At 41.8% G+C, this 21,829-nt stretch overlaps 1 protein-coding gene across 1 annotated transcript in view; it reads right to left on the bottom strand.

The window, feature by feature from the left end:
- Positions 1-20,454, bottom strand: part of MEGF10 (multiple EGF like domains 10) — a 118,797-nt gene extending 98,343 nt beyond the window's left edge. Inside the window, exons 1-3 of the mRNA XM_021701919.1 lie at positions 20,330-20,454; positions 13,376-13,477; positions 11,209-11,309 (exon numbers count right to left, since the gene is read on the bottom strand). Coding sequence (XP_021557594.1) covers positions 11,209-11,309; positions 13,376-13,477; positions 20,330-20,445 — 319 coding nt within the window. The 5' untranslated portion in view covers positions 20,446-20,454. The remainder of the gene's footprint in view (positions 1-11,208; positions 11,310-13,375; positions 13,478-20,329) is intronic.
- Between the last annotated feature and the right edge of the window lie 1,375 nt (positions 20,455-21,829).

The following is a 21,829-nucleotide window of genomic DNA, read 5'->3' as shown; positions in this document are numbered from 1 at the left end:
GTCTGGCAGATATTCCAGCTCATGAAGAGAGAGCTCGGTTTTCCTGAGGACAATAGCAGAAACAAGGACATATGACTTCACGGTTAAAGGGGGAAGGTGGGTATAACAGGAAGCTATGACCAGCTGCATGATTCGGGAACCGCAAATTTCTCCCTGACTCAAGAGGTCCAAAATGCTACAGGATGCCTCCTAGACTCTACTACAGGGGTGGCAAGTAAGGCACTCAGGCCACCCAATGACAATGATAGACATCACTGATAAGTCACTCTGTTCTCTCTCTTAGCACGCCCATGGCCTCAGAATCCTTCTGGCTGGGGTTTTTTTTTTTTTTTTTTTTTAAGATTTTATTTATTTATTTGACAGAGAGAGAGAGACAGCGAGAGAGGGAACGCAAGCAGGGGGAGTGGGAGAGGGAGAAGCAGATTTCCTGCGGAGCAGGGAGCCTGATGCGGGGCTCGATCCCAGGACCCTGGGATCATGACCTGAGCCGAAGGCAGACACCTAACGACTGAGCCACCCAGGCAGCCTTCCTTCTGGTTTTTTAAAGATTTATTTATTTATTTTAGAGAGAGAGGTGGGGGGGAGGGGCAGAGGGAGAGAGAATCTCAAGCAGACTCCTTGCTGAGCTCAGAGCCCACATGGGGTTTGATCTCACAACCCTGAGATCATGCCCTGAGCTGAAACCAAGAGCTGGATGCTTCACTGACTGAAGATAACGCCCAGGGTCCAAGTTCCTAGAAACCTACTCTCCTCCTTGGATCAACAGATCGATTTCATTTGGGGTGGCAGAGTTCATTTTTGAACCCCCCTCAGAATCCTTCTAAACACAATGTTCCAGGTTGTTGCTTCTAAGGGACGGTGCTCTCTCTCCCCAAAGAGAAGCTTTTTGTTAATTCCAACTTAGCATCACATAACATTCTAGTACAAAAAAGAAATAGGGGAAATGTATGGGTTATGTGTCCCCTTAAAGTGACATCTACGTGGCCTATCTGCCTCTTGGAAGAAAAATAGTTCTGCGTAAGTGAGCTACAGATATCTTTAAGCCCTTAACCCAATATTTGGGTTTAAAACCCATTGCTTACCGAAGCATGACATACAAACAAGAATAAAGGCGCATTTGCAATAATTATTTTTTATATAAACAGCAACCCCAGTTCTAGCTCCTTATTTCCCTATGACCACTTCTGTTTTTCAAAAAATTGGCCAAGTTAAAAATCAGCTGTGAATATTCATTCACTGCTATGGTAATCAATTGTCACACTCGTCTCTGCTAAGAACAGGAAATCATATATTGTTCAGTGTGTGGGAGTTAAGGCTTCTTGTTTACAGTTCCAGAGTTCTCTTAATGAATGCCAAAGACAGGCAGGGCACATCCATGGGAACTGATCTTCCATCATTGCGGGCTGCCCTACAAGGCAATAGAGTGGGTGACCCAGACCCCAAACCTCTTCCTATACCTTCCTCGCAAGCCACACTGCCTTACAGCTTTAATTTGAAGTTAGCACTTGACCTTCCCCATCTAACAAAAACAGGGAGGCAGAGTTAAGTCCACCACAAAGGAAACATTTCTCAGAATGGTCCCTTCCTTTGCAGCAGCATCCAGCAGCAGACTGGGCATCTGGGGCAAAAGGATGGGAGCTGACCTGGAGAATGGGCCCCTGGCTGTGTCTTTTGTCCATTCTGATGCTGCCCCAAGCAACCTGGCTTACGTCTGTAGTCCCTGTCATCAGCCAAGGTGAGACCTAGGACATGGAAGTAAGAACATATGGCCAGCCTTGTCCCAGGATTAACCAGTCCTTCCCATGGAGGGAGAGGCGCCAACTTCCCACTCCGCAGCTGCTTTTCCTGTGAGCTTTTCCTAGTCCCGTGAACGCAAATCTATAGGAGATTCCTACTTGCTAAGAAGTCGGTTTCAAGTACGTGTTTGGAAATCAGCTGTATGTACTCTGAACACATCTTTCTGAAGTTCTGGTCTTGTAGATAATGGTGAGGCCACTTAGAGCTGCCTCAAACACTCATATACTCCACAACTGCAGCGCCATAATGATCATGAGTCTGGTCTCAGCTCCTTCCCATGGACCAGCGCACCTTTGTGTTTCAGCTTGAACTGCTTCAAACTGCTCTCCCTACCAGTGGACCAGAGACTATTCCTCTCTCCTCAGTGCTCATGGAGGAAGCTGTGGGAGAAGGTAAGAGGCTGCCCTGGCTCCACACCATCCCCAGAGCTGCAAACATTTGAGGTCTTGGGAGAGGGCGACCTGGGAAACTCTGGGGTGAGGAGGGAATGGAACCCAGCAACATTGTTGAAGATCAGAGGCTCTGAAGGGCCTGGGCCTTCTGCCTTTGACCTTCACATTTGTTATTCAAGTCTCAGTGCCAGACTGTCTCCCTTTTTTCTCCACTGTCACCTCTTCCTCCTAGTCAGCATTTCCGTGACTCTCTGAAGAACAAAGCAGTCTCACTGTACCCACCAGACTATCCTCATCCTTGGAACCAAGGCTAATAAACGTATGTTTTTGGAGAGAACATCTTCACTAGTAATTAAGGGAATACATAGTAAGGCAGGTACCATTTTCCCCCAATAGGATGAAAGCAATAGTAATACCTAGTGTTGGTGAAGATATGGAGAAGTGGGCACTCTCATATACTTTAGTGGACAAGCAAATTGTTACAACCTGTTTGGACAGCAGTTTGGCAATTTGTATCAAAAAATCTTAAAATGTGGCTCAGAGGGCTCCTGTCTCCTCATATCCATTATTTCCTTCCCATAAAAAATATATTTTTACTGGGCCCTTGACCATTCAGAATTCAGATGCTCTTGCAGGTTAGGGAGTCCTGTGACTAAGTTCTGGCCAAGTGGAAATGGAATGTGATCACTTCCATTTAAAAGAACTTTCTTTAGGGGTGCCTGGGTGGCTCAGTCGTTAAGCGTCTGCCTTCAGCTCGGGTCATGATCCCAGGGTCCCGGGATCGAGCCCTGCATCGGGCTCCCTGCTCGGCGGGAAGCCTGCTTCTCCCTCTCCCACTCCCCCTGCTTGTGTTCCTGCTCTCGCTGTCTCTCTCTCTGTCAAATAAATAAAATAAAAATCTAAAAAAAAAAAAAAAAAGAACTTTCTTTAGGGGTGCCTGGGTGGCTCAGTCAGTTAAGTGTCTGCCTTCGGCTCAGGTCATGATTCCAGGGTCCTTGGATTGAGCTCCGCGTTGGGTTTCCTGCTCAGCGGGGGGTCTGCTTCTCACTCTCCCTCTGCCCCTCCCCCCACTCGTGCTCTCTCTCTCTCTCTCTCTCTCTCTCTCTCTCTCTCTCTCAAGTAAATAAAATCTTAAAAAAAAAAAAAAAAGGCAGCTGGCATTGCCATTTGTCTCTTTCTCCCACCTCTTCCATCCATTTCTTAGGACCAGGATTGATATGTGGAGATCCATAATGGTATATGAAGATGAAGGTTGCACCCTAGGGGCGGTGGAGCAAAAGGTGGAAATTGTCTGGGTCCCCTACTGGGTTACCCAATTCTAAGCTCCGATGTGAGAAAGAAACAAACTTTTATCTCATAGCTGAACCTGATCCTTCATGAGACAACATGCATGCCCTTTGTCCCAGAATCCCATCTAATTTATCTTATGAATCACTCACATGCACAAAGTGAGATACAAAATGATGCTCATGCATCCACTAAACTATTTAAGTGTCTAGTAATTGGATGAGTGAATTGGCAGGTAGGTAGATAGGAAGGAAGGGAGGAAGGATCAGTGAGGGAGGCAAAACAACAAGGGAGAAATAGATGTTAATATATAATCTTGGAACACACTACATTTAGGCCAATTTGTGTTATGCATCTTTTCATTTTAGGAACAAGATCAAAATTCTAAATTAGGGAACTGTATGGAATATATATATATAGGGGTAGGGTGTTTGAGAAGATGGAAGATGCAAAGTATCTGGAGATTGCTGATCCTATAGACAAAATTAATACATTGGAGGAAGAGCCACATAACTGTCACTCTTGCAAACTTCAGACAATACATGGGACCAGCATCAAGGCAAGGTGGAAGAGCATTAACAAGATAACCTTAGAGGTTATGATTTCACATGTGAACATAGCCGTGAGATTTGCAAGATGCAATCAGATATCATTTTAATATTTACAAGAGATATGGGTCATAAAATATAAGAATTACATGAAAAGAAATCATAATTGTAGCAATTACCACAGTAAACTTAGGCAAAAAAAATACATTTATATATTTTAATGACTCAAAGTTATGTCAAATTTAATCAAACAGGGACACTAACTGGGTCGATGGTTCTAACCTAACCTGAAAAATGGGACTAAGACAGGATAGGTCTCAAATTTCAGGAATATGGAATACAACATCTATAGCAGACAATGGGCTCAGTATGTTCCATCAAGGTAGTAATCAAGGACCATGTTGCCTGATATTTTAAAAACTTCAGAAAACAATACAAAGGAATATTATGTAGGCTTAAGAAAAGAATTTCTAGCAAAGGGTATAACATGGATGAAGCTCGAGGACATGATACTAAGTGAAATAAGTCTGTCATAAAAGGACAAAGACTATATGATTCCATTCACATAAAGTCTCTAAAGTAGCAAAACCCCAGAAACAGAAAGAAGTTAAAAGGTGATGGCCAAGGGCTGGGGTAAGGGAAGAAGGGGAATTAAGATTTAATATGTATAGAGTTCCAGTTTTAAAAGATGAAAAAGTTCTAGGGATCTGTTGCACAACAAAGTAAATACACTTAATACCACTGAATAATACATTTAAAAATTAGGAACATGGGAAATTTCATGCCATGTATTTTTTTACTACAAACAAAAGAAACAAACTAATTAATTAAAAACTTCAGCAAACTGAAAAGATACACCAAATTTTTTTTTACAGTAAAGCAAAAACATGAGATGACATAATTATTTACTTAGAGGGTAACTATCTTTCAACCTGGTGAAAATTTTGAATTTAATATGGAAATGTGCGAGACAATCAAACTCTATAATGTTTATTCCATTTTAAAAGCATAAATTCCATTTTAAAAACTTGATGGTGTTTAAATTTGTAAAACATTAGTTAGAAGCCCTTCAATGTGTTTAGTAGAGTTTGTTAGACTGATGAATGAAACATCTATAAGCTGAATTTGGCATAAGAAACACCAGGTTTTTATATTATATTATAATTTATTTAAGTTATATTATATAACTTCAATATATCAGATATCCCACTCTATGGATTAGAAAAATTAATATTGTTAAAAAGCCCATACCACCCAATGCTACCTACAGATTCAACACAATCCCTATCAAAATTCCAATGACATTTTTCATGGAAACAGAACAATCCTGAAATTTGTGTGAAACCACAAAAAAACCCAAACAGCCAAAGCAAGCTTGAGAAATAAGAACAAAGCTGGAGTCAGTATGATTCCTGATTTCAAACTAGAGTAATCAAATCAGGAGGGCATTGACATAAAAACAGACACAGAGATCAATGGAACAGAATAGAGAGCCCAGAAATGGACCCACGCATACATGGTCAATTAATTTATGACAAAGGAGCCACAAATGCACAATGAGGAAAAGACATTGTCTTCAATAAATGGTGTGGGGAACACTGGACAGTCACATGCAAAAGAATGAAACTAGACAACTGTCTTTTACCACACACAAAAACGAACTCAACATGAATTAAAGACTTGAATACAAGACCTGAAAGCATAAAACTCCCAGAAGAAAACATAGGCCGTAAGCTTCTTTTTTTTTTTTTTTTAAGATTTTATTTATTTATTTGAGAGAGAGAGTGAGAGAGAGAAAGAGCACAAGAGGGGGGAGCGGGAGAGGGAGAAGCAGACTCCCTGCCGAGCAGGGAGCCCAATGCGGGACTCGATCCTGGGACTCCAGGATCATGACCTGAGCCGAAGGCAGTCGCTTAATGGACTGAGCCACCCAGGCGCCCCAGGCCGTAAGCTTCTTAATACCAATCTTAGTGATAAGTTTATGGCTATGACACCTAAAGCAAAGGCAACAAAAATTAAAATAAACAAGTGTGACTCCATCAAACTAAAAAGCCTCTGCGCTATAAAGGAAATCATCAAGAAAACGAAAAGCAACCTACCAATAAAAGGAAACATTTGCAAATCATTGCAAATCATATATCTGATAAGGGGTTAATATCCCAAGTATATAAAAAACTCGTACAACTCAATAGCCAAAACAAATAAAAAAAAATAAAAAAATCTAATTAAAAAGTGGGCAGAGGATCTGAACAGACATTTTTCCAAAGAAGACATACAGATGGCCAGTAGGTACACGAAAAAGTGCTCATCATCACTAATCAGTGGGGAAACACAAAAACATCAAAACCACAAAAAGATATCATCTCCACCTGTTAAAACAGCTAGGATCCAAAAGGCAAGAAATAACAAGTGTTGGCAAAGATGTGGAGAAAATGGAGGTTCCTCACAAAATTAAAAATAGAACTACCATATGAATCACCAATTCCACTTCTGGATATTTATCTGAAGGCAACGAAAACATTACCTCATAAAGGTATCTACATCCCTATGTATATAGCAGCATTATGTATAAAAGCCAAGAGACAGGGGCGCCTGGGTGGCTCAGTCAGTTAAGCGGCTGCCTTCAGCTCAGATCATGATCCCGGGGTCCTGGGATCGAGCCCCATGTCGGGCTCCCTGCTCAGTGGAGAGTCTGCTTCTCCCTCTCCCTCTGCCTGCCTCTCTGCCTACTTGTGCTCTCTCTCTCTCTCTCTCTCTCTGTCAAATAAATAAATAAAATCTTTAAAAAAAAAAGCCAAGAGACAGAAACAACCTAGTGTCCATCGATGGATGATAAATGGATAAAAGAAATGTGGTATATGAACACAATGGAGTATTACTGATCCATAAAAAGAATGAAATCTTGACAAAAAGAATGGATAAAGAAGATGTGTGCATGCATGTGCGTGTGCACGCACGCACACACACACACACACACACACAATGGAATATCATACAGCCAAAGAAAAGGATGAGATTTTGCCATGTATGACAACATGGATGGACCTCCAGAGTACTATGCTCAGTGAAATAAGTCAGACAGAGAAAGACAAATACCGTGTGATTTCACTCATGTGTGGTATCTAAAAAACAAAACAAATGAATAAACAACAAAAAAGCAGAATCAGACCTATATATACCGAGAACAAACTGATGGTTGCCAAAGGGAAGGGGGTGAAAAGACAGGCAAAAGGTTGTGAAGGGGAGAGGGACATACATGCTGCCGGTTATGGAATGAATCAGCCACAGGAATAAAAGGCCCAGCATAGGAAATGTAGCTAGTGATAGTTGCACAGCATTCCATGGTGACAGGTGGTGGCCATGCTCGTGGTGAGCACAGCATTGCATATAGAGAAGTTGAATCACTACGTGAATCACCCCTGAAAGTGACATAACACCGTGTGTCAACTATACTCAAATGAAAAAAAAATGTTAATAAATAACAAAAAATCATGTATACACATACATGTACACGCACCCCAAACCTACATACACATACAAATGTACAAACAGACGCACACATACTAAATCCATTTCATTCCTCTGGGCGTTTCTTCGTTAATATTTTAATTTCTCCAAATCAAAAGTAATGAGACACAAGATTAGGCAAGAATAGTAACCCTGAAAGATGAGTAAACGTAAAAGTTTAATTATTTTGGGGAACAGGTGAAAACCTCATCAAGAAATCATAGACATCTTCAGGTCTAATAATATTTTCCTTATGGAAAATTTTCCAACCATTCTTTTTTTCCCTACCCAGATTCCATTGCCATACCCTGTATTTTCCGTTTTGGCTCTTCCTGCCTGATGACATAATCTGTCTTCTGGACATAGAGCCTGGCCACTCAGCTTGTGCTCTACAGACCAGCAGCTTCTGCACAGTCTGAGTCTAGGAGAAATGCATCATCGTTGGCAGGGTGAAGCAGGGGTAGGTGGAGATGGGAGGATGGAGCTTGCTCTCCAGAAGGAGCTACTCCAGCTACCTGAAGGAAACTTTTTTTCAAATACAGGTATGTATGCGCATGAAATCGCCCTTTTTTGCCTTCTAGGAAAACTCACTACCAAAAATTAAACTAAAATTATAACCGAGGGGCGCCTGGGTGGCTCAGTCGTTAAGCGTCTGCCTTCGGCTCAGGTCATGATCCCAGGGTCCTGGGATGGAGCCCCGCATCAGGCTCTCTGCTCAGCAGGAAGCCTGCTCCTCCCTCTCCCACTCCCCCTGCTTGTGTTCCCTCTCTTGCTGTGTCTCTCTCTGTCAAATAAATAAATAAAATCTTTAAAAAAACAAATAAAAAATAAAAAAAATAAAAATAAATAAAAAAATAAAATTATAACCAATTCCTGTGTTTCCATTCCTTCTGGTAACTGCAAACAGTTAACAATGGTGTCTGTGCTAGGTGCCTGGCAGCAAAACCTAATTGAAAAAAGAGATTCTGAAAGCAGAACCAAGAATCATGTGTTCTCTCTTCCTTCCCTATCCACAGGGGTTCCTCACTGGTGCCGGCTGGGGAGGGCAGAGAAGATGGACTGGAGGCACCTCCAAGAACAAGGAAGTAAGGGAAGCTTGATTGTTCTCTGGGGTTAAGCTATGAAATCAACACATCAGAGTGGAGAGATGCAAAATACCCTTAAAGAGACCAAATAGCTCCCAGGCCTCTGAGACCAGACAGAGAGCTGATTAAATCTATTAACATATCTAAAGGAAAAATGTTTCGGTCTCCAGGGGCAGTTGGTCAGATGGAAGTCTTAGAAAAAGGAGAATTTTAGAGGCAAATGCCAGAGATACCCATCCAAGAAGTCAGGGGGACAACTCGCAACCTGTCTAGTGTAAGATAAAGGAAAGTTATTTTTACCATTGTAATATTCAGGTATGATGGGGTCATGGGATTGCCCAGCATCCTGAGATGGGCCGCAGTACTGAATGAAATGACAGAGGTGCTGGGTTCTGGAAGGCTGGGACCATGAAGCACTAAACACCGACTGACCCTGCTCGGATCCACGGTCCTCACACCAGCTTGCCGGTAAAATCTAGCTTCCCATGTGCGAGGCCTTCAAGGAGAGAAGGCATGACCAGAAGATAGCCCTCCAGGCTCTGTGTCACTTCATGAAATAGCATCGTGACTTTATCTATAATTTCTGTCACTTGGGTAATAGAAATGAACCTTGGGAGATAACACCACTCCCTTACCGTACTGACCATTGTTCCTGTAAGTTTGAGCCCTCCCTAGCGTGGGCACTAAGATAATGTTACCCTGAAGCTTCTGGGAAGTGGCTGGCCCAGACAGCTGGGGTCCACCCCCACCCCTCTGCCCCTGTGTGCACTCAGGGCTTTCCTTGGAAAATTCCCATCAGCCTGGGCCTCAGAGATCAGTTGGTGATTATCCTCTAAGATGTTTGATTATAAACATGTAATTTTTCTTATTCGGCATCCTTATTAATCAAAGACATGCAAATTAAGAAAAAAATTAGTAAAGGGAAAATTGGCACAGGGTATAAGCAAAAAAGCATTCCCACATACTGCAGGTGGGAGCATAAAGTGGGAACACACCAAACATCTGAAAAATACGTGTATACCTCTGACCCAGCAATTTTACTTCCAGGAATTTATCCTTACCTATTAATTAAGGGGATGAACAAAGATTTAACCACAATGATGTCTTCTACAGCAGTTCATAATAGCTAAAACATGGAAATCATGTAAATATTCAACAGCTGAAATTTGTTAAATATCTATAATGCAATAACACACTTACCTTTGTAGTATGTTACGAAAGTACATTTACTAACCAGGAAAGATATTCACACTGTATTTTTCTTTTCCTTTCCTTTCCTTTCCTTTTTTTTTCTTTCGTTTGCTTTTCTTTTGTTACATCTTCTAATTTTTTCAACGAACATTTATTACTACATACAGCCTTGGTTCTAAATCAAAGTTGAGGAACTGCCCCTGTTCCTATAAAGAATAGAATCCAGGGGCTCCTGGGTGGCTCAGTCAGTTAAGAGCCGAACTCTTGATTTCAGCAGGGCTCATCATCTCAGGGTCCTGGGATCAAGCCCAGAGTCGAGCCCTGCTTTAGGCTCCATGCTCAGCGGGAAGTCTGCTTGAGGATTCTCTCTCCCTCTGCCCCTCCCCCCATTCTCTCTCTCTCTCTAAAATAAATATATCTTAAAAAAAATAGAATCCAGTCATTGGAAGGAAGAGGACACAGACAATATCCATTATATGCATTTAAGTCTTTTCTCCACTTGCGATCAAAGGAGACTCAAACAGGCATAAGGCTTCTCCGAGGTCACCCAATGCTCTTACCCAGCCCTGCAGATACTTAAGCCAGCATGTGTCCAGTCATTTCTGATGCCTTCAGTTTGGAGCAGAACCTTGTCTCTCTCGATGCTACTCAACACCAGTGTCTTAGCTCGGAAAGCAATGTTGCCCCTCTTAGCTGTGTGTAGAGCCAAAATAGTTGAATACACCCCCTTTTTAATGATCTCTCTTCTCTACGTCCTCAACACAGTACTCAGAAACCTCAATTGCAAACTTAATCGCACATGATACTCCAAAATTTTCCGAAGTGAATCGTAAAATATCCAACTTCCCTTGAGACATTTCAGAATGAATTGGTGAGATGGGGAGGGGAGACAGAAAGTGACAAAGAAGGTGTACTTTGTGACCCTTAGAGTGGTTTCTTAGTGTGAAAGCTCCTTTGCGTTTTGCAAGCCTCATCCTTCTGTGTACCAGGAAAGAACACACTGGCCTCTCAGAAGCTGCCTCGGGACTCTGGTCAGCTGCGGCGGAAAAGTCCTGCCTCTGTTCTCTTCTGTGACCTGAGTCTAGTGACTCCTTGACCAGTTTCCAAAGAGACATTTATTGCAAAATGGTAATTAACACTGCGACATCCGGCCTTAAATGATCCTTCTATAACGTCTGTTTTCTCCTCAAGTGAGATTCATGTGGAGATTTTTGATAGGACACAGGGACAGAGCAACGCTTCCGTCATTCCACAGACCAGGAAAGCAGCAGCCCAGGGTGACAGGGAATGATCCAAGCTGCCCCACCCCCCCAGGCCTCCATCTCAGCTGCCATTCGCATGTGCCATTTCCCAGCGCCGGGAAACACAAGCGCCCCACAAAGTGATGGAGGTCTTACTTACGGACACACATTTCCCTGCTTTCATAAAATCCAGGACAACACTGGGATTTGCGTCTATACATAGTCTTCTCCCCATGCCGATAGGCTGTCCGATAACTGATTCTGCACAGAAGGAAAAATCACATTGTTACTTCTTTTGACCAGCAATTTGATCAGAAGTAAAGAATTTATATTTTGATACAAAAGAGCTACTAAATATAATAAAGGTATGAAAAACAAAGTACTCTAAAATAGGTAAGAAGGAACATGGACTGTATGTCTTTTTTTTATATATATAATGTATTATTTGTTTCAGTCTTGAACAATATTATGCTCTTATCTTTTTGCTTAAGAATATATGTATCTATATTTTTTTAAAGGAGTAGTTTATTTTTTTCTAAAGATTTTATTTATTTATTTGACAGAGAGAAACACAGTGAGAGAGGGAACACAAGCCGGGGGAGTGGGAGAGGGAGAAACAGGCTTCCTGTGGATCAGGGAGCCCGATGCTGGGCTCGATCCCAGGACCCTGGGATCATGACCTGAGCCGAAGGCAGACGCTTAACGACTGAGCCACCCAGGCACCCCTTTGCTTAAGAATATATTAAAATTGCCCATTTTAGCCAACCTATACTTTATTTCAAGGGATCAGAAGTTTCATGACTTTCCTATTTCACTTATCTTGAGATACCTCGGGAAGTATCGATTAATTTCAGATATGAGGGGCGCCTGGATGGTTCAGTCAGTTAAGCGTCTGCCTTCGGCTCAGGTCATGATCCCAGGGTCCTCGGATCAAGCCCCACATCTGGCTACCCGCTCAGCGGGGAGTCTGCTTCTCCCTCTCCCACTCCCCCTCCTCCTGCTCATGTTCTCGCTGTCTCTCTCAAATAAATGAATAAAATCTTTTTAAAAATTTTCAGATATGACACTGATCTAATTATCATTTGCTTACATATGTTTTAAAAGAAGAATTCAGAGAATTCCTTGAAAAACCTATGACAATACAGTCTCATCCCACTATAAAGTAGGTTATATATAGACAAATGACCCTCGTTTAACTAAAGCTTCATTCATTCACTGATTTATTTATATAACACATGTTTACTGAGCACTCACTATATTCCAGGCACCACTCTAGGCATTGGGAAAATAACTCACAGTGAGCAAAACAATATAAAGCCTTGCCCTCAAGAAATGTATATTCCACTGGGGAAGAAAGACCTATAGAATTTAAGTACAGATCCACATTAAACGAATAAATATGTCATATAATGACTGGTAACGATTATATGTTGTAATGAAAAATAAGGCCGGAGTAAGGGAAGAGAGTGTGACAGTATGGGAATACTTGTTTAGATAGAGTGGACAAGGAAAGCTTGTCTGAAGAAATAACATTGAGCATAACATTTAGTGCAGCATAAATCAACAGATGTCACATTTAGACCCATCACTCACACCACTATAAGTATTTTACAAATAAAAGTAAGATATCAAGGTTCCCTTCCATATGAACATTAATATTTAAGATATTTTTCTTTTCTGTTTTCACATTTATAGGAAAAAAAATATGTGTCTTAAGTTGAGGTCAAATTTAAGTTAGTCTAGGGGTGCCTGGGTAACTCAGTTGGTTAAGCATCTGACACTTGATTTCGGCTCAGGTCATGATCTCAGGGTCATGAGATCAAGCCCCACGTCAGGCTCTGCACTGGAAGTGGAGCCTGCTTAAGATTCTCTCTCTCCCTCTCCCTTTTCCCTCTGCCCCCATCCCCTGACCCTGTGCACGTGCGTGTATGTGCTCTCTCACTCTAAAAAAAAAAAAAAATTAAGTTAGTCTAAATTGAGTCAGATATTCAAGTAGAAACATACACTGGAATATGAGTCTCTGGATACCTAGTGATGTCCATACTGAAGAGCGTCTCCCCCGTTTATGCACCACACACAAGCTGCGTGAATTCTTGCTAACCAAATGATGGTAACCAGTAGACCCTTTCTCTGTAAGCTCCTCAAGGGCACAGACAGTGGTTTTGCTTTTCCGTATCTCCTATGGTTTGGAACAAGGCTAAGATGATAGCAAGCACTCAGTAACTATTCACGAGATGAATGGATGCATCTTCTCAAATGTTTAATGTCTCTGCATTAAAGGACTTCCCAGTTAGCCGAACTCATAAATATATCTGGGCTTCGATTACCTGTGCCGTGTGCATTTAAACCAGTTCAGAATGTCAGTGCAGCTGGTGTAGTAGATTTGATCGAAGGGATGTGGGTATGACTCTTGCACAGTCACTGAGTAGCTGACAAAGAAGAAAGATAAAGAATCAATATTTCTGATTCTTACATTCGTGATATACCACGTATATAAAAAAAAATCAGAGGCTAAATTATCTTCATTGGCAACTCCATGCTGACTTTTAATAGAGAATCTCCATGTTTTTACAGGTTTTTATTTGACCCAGAGCACCAAAAGGACCAATATTAATAATACATTTAAAAGACAAGAGTTCATGTTCTGAATTTCATAAAAGAATTCTCTTTACCATTCACCATAAATTCTGATAATCCCAAATTTACAAACATGATCACCATATATTGCTCTGTATTTAATTCCATCCCCTCATACCAGGGGTGCAGGGTTAACCCAGACCTTTCACAAGAAGTTTTCGATCTAAATCTGTATGCAAATAATAAGTACAGAGACCATGTGAATATTCATAACAGTACATTTTGGTACAGATTCTGGAAAATCAGAAAGAACATATTTCTCAGGTTGGAACTTGACTTAATTTGGTTTTGTGCGCCTGCCCTACTTCTCAGGCACTGGGAGGATGTATACAAGCTCTAAATAAAAACTACAAAGTCTCTAAACATATCGCTGAAACAATTAGCCTGAAATATACATATCCACAGCCTGCTGCTACTTAGCCTGGTTTCCACTACATTTTCACTAACAGCTTCTTGTTAAAGTAAAAGTATGCAATCCTAAGGGCCTGAGAATGTAGGTGGAAAACATCCATAAAACATAAAGCGCATTCAATGTTCAATGTCATAGTTCTTCATTTTAAAGCAGTCCATTACATGCTCAAGAGCTTAGAGTTCCTACCTACACGAAAACCTGGAGAATCCTCTTGGCCGAACAAGTTAATCCTCTTCTCTTTAACAATCTCAAAGATTTTCACTTAAATCTTTAATTCACACTAGCAAATGAAACAGGCCACAATTATGGACTCACTTGCAGCAAATCAATAGACCAACTTCATTATTAGGAACTATCGACTAGAGAAGGTACAGAAGGAATGAGGCTGAAATGTCAGCATGAAGAATTCAGGTTAGAAATAGGGTAGAACCTTCTCATTTGAAAAGCTATGTGGTGTTAGGCTCCCCAACAGTGGGATTTCTTTCTCCAAGTAGCCTCTGTTAACTATTATGTGCTTAGGCTTCAATAGGAAATCCATAAAATAATCATTCTGTTCACACTTTTGTGTATCTCATTCTTTGGGTCACTGCAACTTGATTTCTAGGTAAATTTAGTGATCCTCCACAAATCTTAGGCAGATGCAATAGGCCCTACTGAAAAGATCACTGATTAGCAGAAGACAGGGTTATCCTGATCTGACGCTGAGAAACTAGACGGTCATTAGCAGATAACCTTCCTTCCCTTGGTTTTGAGTATCACATTTGAAAACCAAAGAATCACAGATGGTCTTGAAGATCCCTTCCTACTTGGCATTCTGAATTTCTTACATACATTTTAGGTGATTATTTCCTTCTCTATTGTATGCCACCTGCAGCTACCCACAAGAGCAGGTTCAGATGAGTGTAGGGGATGCAAACCCCCACATCTGTGATATAACTCCTTTAAGGGAAAAGAGGCCACTGTTAAAATATAAAGGTTGTTGGGATGAAATATCACAATAAGGTATTAATGTCTTCTGACCTCTAGCACTGTTCTGAGGTTCAGGTTGATGCAAATTCCAAGACTTCCTCAGCAATTTTTTCCCTGCCTATCCAACTGCTTGTAAATAACTGAACCTTGAGGCCTGCCGCATTATTTCTCTATTCCATTTTCAGTGCAGAGCAAAGCGAATGAATGTCCTCTGCTTATAGGTGCAGTCCTGCATTACCCATGAGCAAAACACAGCTATTGCCCACATGTGCTGGAGGAGTAAAAAAGAAACCACCCTAAATCAAGGCTGACTGGAAGACAAAAATGTTCTACCAGGCTCTACAGCACTAATTTAACAGAACTAAAGTGGATCGTTGGAACTAAACTGGATGCATTATTCCAATAAAATTTCAAAGGCCGTGTTATGATGGTTAAGGTCTGTCTGCCTTGGTGAGCAGAAGAGATAATCAACAAAGGGATCCCGGCCAAACACATCCCATTTAATGTGGATGGGAGAACAGATTCCATAGGCAAACACGAGAAATGTTTTCACTAATTTCTAGCAGTCTGGAGGATTACTTAAATGAGAGAAAGTGCTCAAGTATATGAATTTTCTCTCTTGCCACTTGCTGTTCACCAATAGCACACATTTGAGGGACGCTTCTCTGGTTTTCGGATAGAAAAAAGGCTCTTGGTAATCAAACCATTTAGGATTCCAATTCAACAAACAGTTATTTGAACATCTCTGCAATTTCCGCCCCCAAAGAGCTCTCAAGAGGGGCCAGCACATGATGCTAGAAATAACACAACAGGGCTCTAACAGAGAAATACGTACAGTTTTGGGGAAACACGGACACAAAAGGTACTATGCTCTGAGCATTTCTCTTCCACCTTGACTCTTCTGATTAAAATTATTCAGAGCCTCAAATTCAGTTCAGAAGTGACTGAAAACAAATTACTTTGCACATTGATCACAAATAGGCTTCTGGTGAAGTCTATGGGAGAAGGGCTCTAAGCCTCTTCACACCAAATTTCCTTTCTGTTGGTTTTTATACATTCTTTTTCTTTTCCATACAATCTTGCTCTTCCCCCCCCCCCATTTTTAATGGTATTCTAATCACATGACAAAATTTGGAAAACATTAACATTAATGAGAATTCTCTTACACCACCACCAATAGCATTTTGCTGACTTTTTACAGTCCTCAGGGGTTTTTTAGCTTTTTGTGTTAGTTTAGTTTTTTGGCTTTTATTATAATATAATCACACGACTCACATAATTCTGAAAATTACTTTTAAACTTGAAGGTATCATAAGCAGGTTAGTAAATCGTGAATATTCTTCAAATTACGACAGCCAAATACTCTGTAACTGACTATACCTAATTTGCTCAATACCCACCTACGGTTGAAGAAATAACTTGTTCACTTTTCAAGGGGCCACTTTGTGGAGGCTGTGTGCTTGCATCACGAAGGGAAAGATCTCTGAGAACAGGCCAGCCTCCTCTGGGTCTTTTTTATTTATTTATTTTATTTTATTTTATTATGTTATGTTAGTCACCATACAGTACATCATTAGCTTTTGATGCAGTGATCCACGATTCATTGATCCATGCAGTACGTGCCCTCCTTAATGCCCATCACTGGGCTAACCCATCCTCTGAGTCTGTATCACCGCTTCCAGGCCTCTGCTAACCGTTCACACCTCCATGTTCCTCAGCAGCTGCTCTTAAGTCAGAGCAGGAAGGAACCTTCTTGACTGCCTAGTCCAATCCTGTTATCACAAATGAGCAACACTGAGCTCCCTGTGCTAGTGGTCAGCCTAGGGCCAGCACTAAGCCCGGGGCCCCCAGACACCGTCCTGTCCCATGCCACCTCTCAGATGTCATTAGGACATCTAAAGCTTCTAAAGCAGACAACTGGTGCCAAACTGTGGTATAAAGGGAATCTGATCTCAATTCTACACTATTTTCACCACAGAGATGCGTAACTCTTCACCTCCTGCTTGTGTGTTTAATCTTCTCAAAGACACAGAAAACATATCATCACCGGGACTTTAACCTATTAAATATCATCCGGGGAGAAACCCCAGCAAGATTCAATTTAAGGTCAATAATGGGGGGGGTGTGGGGAAGCCATCATCACTTGGACACATTCCAAAGTGGTTCATTACATTCTATCTGCCAAAATGATCTTGTTACTTTAATCAGATATGATAATAATCATCATTCCTTATCTCTGCTCGCTTCAGGACTCGCTGCTTCAATTACCACCACTTCTGTGTTCCACCCCCAAGGGGATGGGCAAAGAATGGCTTCTCTTCCTTGGTGCCCTCTTTAGCAGAAACCCCAGTAGATGCCAACACGTAAACTCACAGACCAGGGAAAGGTGATATGAAGAAGGAACAGATAATTCATGGAATTATCCATTTCCAAAAGGCTGATGCACGGGATTCCTTTAATAGCAAGCACCCCTTGTGTATTTTAAATGATTTCATTTTCCTTAATTTTATTTTCTGTACGACTTCTCAGAACCACAATGGCTGCATTAAAATGAGGCCTCCTTTTATTTGAAAACTAATGATTCAGCAGGCCTGGGGCAGGGCCTGAGAGTCTGCATTTCTGGCAGGTGCCCAGGCAGGGCTCAAGTCACAGCCCCACAGACTGCCACTGTGAGACGCAAGGCTCCGGCTGAGTCCATTTGGTACAGGTGGGGTTGAGATAAGGCAAGCCTCCAATGAGCCCTACTCAGCCCTACCACCAGGAATTCTGTCCTTGACACTCATCTTCCTCTCCCCATTTCCATTCAAGCAGGTTTTGAAAATACAGAATGTGTCACCTGCACCCTTGTTTGATCATTTTAGTTTCTATTCCTTCCTCCATTCTTGTCACAACTATTGCACTTTCTTTTACATTTCTTCCAAGAATCATTATCTGGTGTTAAAACAGGAAATGTATCAATAAGAAGATTATGGCTGTCAATCCTTCTTTCTAGAAGGTCATAGGAAAAAAAAATACAGTTGGGAGAAAAAAATCCCCATTATGTCCCTTCTCTTTCTCGCTCTTTTTCCCTCCTCATTAGTAAGTCTTTTAGAGGTTACTCTAATTACTTCTGCAATGTTTGAACTGCATTAGGTTTAGAGACTAATGTGCCCTGTGCCTGTCCCTCTGTCCCCTCTCCCCATTCCCCCACTGATGTCCATATTTAGCCATTTTATTTCCTGTCAGGTGAGTGTACTCAATCAACAGTCATTTATCCAGCACATGCCCTAAGCAAGGCAGGGTTTTAGACCCTGGGAATTATCCATAGCGAACAAAACATGCAATTATGTGTTGCCAAGTTTCGTCAAATAATGAGGAAAGAATCAGGACAGAATGTACATGTACGAGTGGGTGCTGGGTTACCTGAAGTCTGGCTTCTTTTCTCTTTACAGCCTTTCCCTCAGAGAGTTCACCTGTTCACGTCTCATCATGCTGGAGACTCCTGATTCTGTGCTCCCAAACACTACCGGGCCCATTTCTCAAACCAATCTTAGGCACACGACAGGGCAACCACACTAATCTCTTCCCTCTCAAATCAATTCTCTTCCTTTTCTTTCTCATACGACACCTCCACGCTTTCACAGAGCAGGTTCTAAATCTCACCTTCGCTGCCTCCTGCACATCCTACAATCCATGTATGACCAAGATGTGTTGATTCTTATTTCACAGTATCTTACGAATTTGATTTTTTCCTTCTATTCCAAAGCTCTCATGCTCCCACAAGTTCAACCACCAGTGGCTTCTCCCTTTTTCAGATGTGATATGTACCCATTCTTGTATTCACTGATTCATGCTTACTGCTTTAATGGGTATTTATTATGCTCTTTGTAGCTGAAATGTTTATGGGGGGGGTGCTGTGACGATTATAAAGATAATTAATAGGAGGTCCTTCCCCTTCAATTCTATATAATACAGTTAATACCACAGATACATAGAACTTGATTACATACACATCTTTCCTCTACAGCTTAAAGCTTCATAATGATATGTAATTCCATGGATTGACCAGGGAGTACGTTTCTGTTACCCTGATTGTAATACTGCGCATAGACATGGGGAAGCCCTCACTGAAAAAAATAATGCTGTGGGTGAGGGACTAGGGTGCCCCTAGAGTAACACAGCTGCTGTGCCTGAAGGGCTCTGAGCTGTGCTCATTTTGACCTGTGCCGACAGTCCTGGCTGGATGTGTCCCCTGTGGTGTGCTGCTCACGGTGCTGGGTGCTGAGAACAGGGAAAAGCGACGGGGAATTCAATGAAATGGCGCGTACAGCTATCAAAACTACCTGTTATTCTGGGGTGCTTGAGCGGACTAGAAGGGTGCCACCTTCTCTCTGGAAAGCCGACACTCGCAATGTGACTTGTAGCTAAAGGTGCTTTTGTAGAAATGCAAGTAGCACAGTAGAGCGGTGTAGACTACATTTGACTATTCTGCCTTAGCACTAGATGGTTTGTACTATTTTTGTGTTCCAAAAAGGACTCTAAGCTCTCTGACAATGACCTGTTGTATTGTCCCTTCCTCTGCATCTCCTAGTGTACATTGCCCTAATCTGTATACGACATCATCTGCTTTGATGTAATCTAGTCAATCTTGCCCTCCTTCAGGACCATACTGACTCTAGTTTTGCTGCTCAAGATCCTCAGTGGTCTGCATGGCACTGGTTTCAAGCCACCTTCCATGCCTAGAACTCTACTCAATCACTGCTATCCGCTCGTCTTATTCAGGTCTTTGAGAGCATCTCAGCTCACACTATGTCCATGCGCCCTCTCCAGTGCCTCCAGAAATCACATCACCATTTTCAGGCCACATACAGCCCAATTTTTTTGTACCATACTTGGCCACCCTTCAGTACATTATTCCATATTGTCCTTCGCCGCTTACCCATTGGTTCCCATGTGTAAGTCCAGCTCCCCCAGATTATTGCAAAATAGACTGAGAGCAGGGAGATGTTTGGGAGATCATGTGAATGGAGCTCGTAATATTTGCCCTGCAGGATATGATTGCTCCTGTGTTAGAATCAATAGACCAGAGTTCTTTCACTTTATATTCTGTAATCAAGTTCCATATTCTGAAGAGTACTAATTTATTAATATAACTACTGGCTTTTACATAAAAGTAATTTCATAATCTCTTCTCAAAGTCTAATTTTACATGTCAGGCTGGTAATGATAATATATAAGAAAAAACATCAGAAACTACTTCTCAGACTACTCTCAAAACGATTACCTTTCCCAGTGGCTGCACACATTAGGGTCTTCAAGATTCAGGGATGATGCTGTCCTGCTCCAGAGGCATAATGAGAAACAGATAAAGCTCAGGCATGAGTTCAAAGAGATAACCATTTTTTTTTGGAAGAACAACCTACAAGAAAACAAAAATCCCAATTAGAGAAGCATTAAAATGTCCCAAACAGAATTCTTTTCAGTACAACAACCATTTGGGACCAGTTGTTAGTAGGGCTGACCCACGCATAACAAGCCACGTGTTTAAATAGACGGGTCACCAGATTTCATGGTCCAAGAGAGAGGTATTTCTTGTGTTGTGCAGGGTGGTCACCATTTTGTAAATTACTAAAATGTGCAAATCATCATTAATTGCCATCACAACAAAAGCCCTTCTCATCCAGGCCAGCCGACATTAAAGGAATCTACCCGAACAACTCAGAGCAACACAGACTTCCAGATTCTCTCACCAGGCATATTTCCCTTCTGGAAGAAGAGGACTCACAGAGGAATCTGGCCTCATTTGTCCTGGAGGGTAAATGATGAAACAGAAGCTCCATTGACTCAAGAGAAAGGCACCTCAGGCTCAAACTGAGATTCATTCAATAATTCACTCAATGGCCATGGAACGTCTGCTAGGTCTGCTCTATCCTAGGCACTGTGCAAAGACTGGACATCAAATACAGACACAATTTCTGTCCCTGACCATCAAGATGCCTATAATTTAATAATCATGATGTACATTTCCCACATTTAGTGCTTCCGTTTCCCCATCTGCTCAACAGAAACAAAACCAGCCATCTTACAGAGGTTTGTTCGTAGGTGTGCAGAAAAAGGTGTAAGGCTGTTTAGAGGTTGGTGTTAGAGAAAACCAACCTGGTGTTCTTGAGAGGAAGAATGAACACAACGGAAAAGCAAACAGCAGCTTATTTGTAAAAGAGGCCCGCAAAGGAGATACAAGAGGAAGGAGAGAATGTTCCATGCAGACGGAACCAGAGGGGAGGGAGGGTCAGGCACACTTTGGGGAGCTCAAATTAATTCAGCCAAGAAAGAGACAGGGGCATAGCACAAAGGGTTTTGTACACCATTGCCAAGTCCGAGAACTTCACTGGGGGATAACGCAGACCTTGCAGGGAAGTGAGCGAATCTGAGAGACTTTTGGGAATTGAATCAGTAGAACTTGATGACTGAATATGAGAGTAAGAGAGAGGAGTGCTCCCCGGAAGAGCCCCATGGGTAGATGGCGTGCCCTTCACTAAGATGAGAAGCACAGACACCCTCTCCTTCTGGGATGGAAGAAGCTTTAGATCAGGTTCAGATACATCAAGTTTGAGGTTCGCAGGAGGTACTCACATGAAGTTATCGGCAGGCATTTATTGAACACATACTATGTGCCAGGCACTCACCAGCTTGGGTATGTAATAGCAGCATGGCCTGTGCCTGGAACTCACGCCCAGCTCCTCACCTCCAGGAACTTTCCCCTTAGTCAGAAGGAAACGTTTAA

The sequence above is a fragment of the Neomonachus schauinslandi genome, chromosome 7 (genome assembly GCF_002201575.2).
Source record: "Neomonachus schauinslandi chromosome 7, ASM220157v2, whole genome shotgun sequence".
Lineage (NCBI taxonomy): Eukaryota > Metazoa > Chordata > Mammalia > Carnivora > Phocidae > Neomonachus > Neomonachus schauinslandi.
This window is presented reverse-complemented; position numbering and strand designations above follow the sequence as displayed.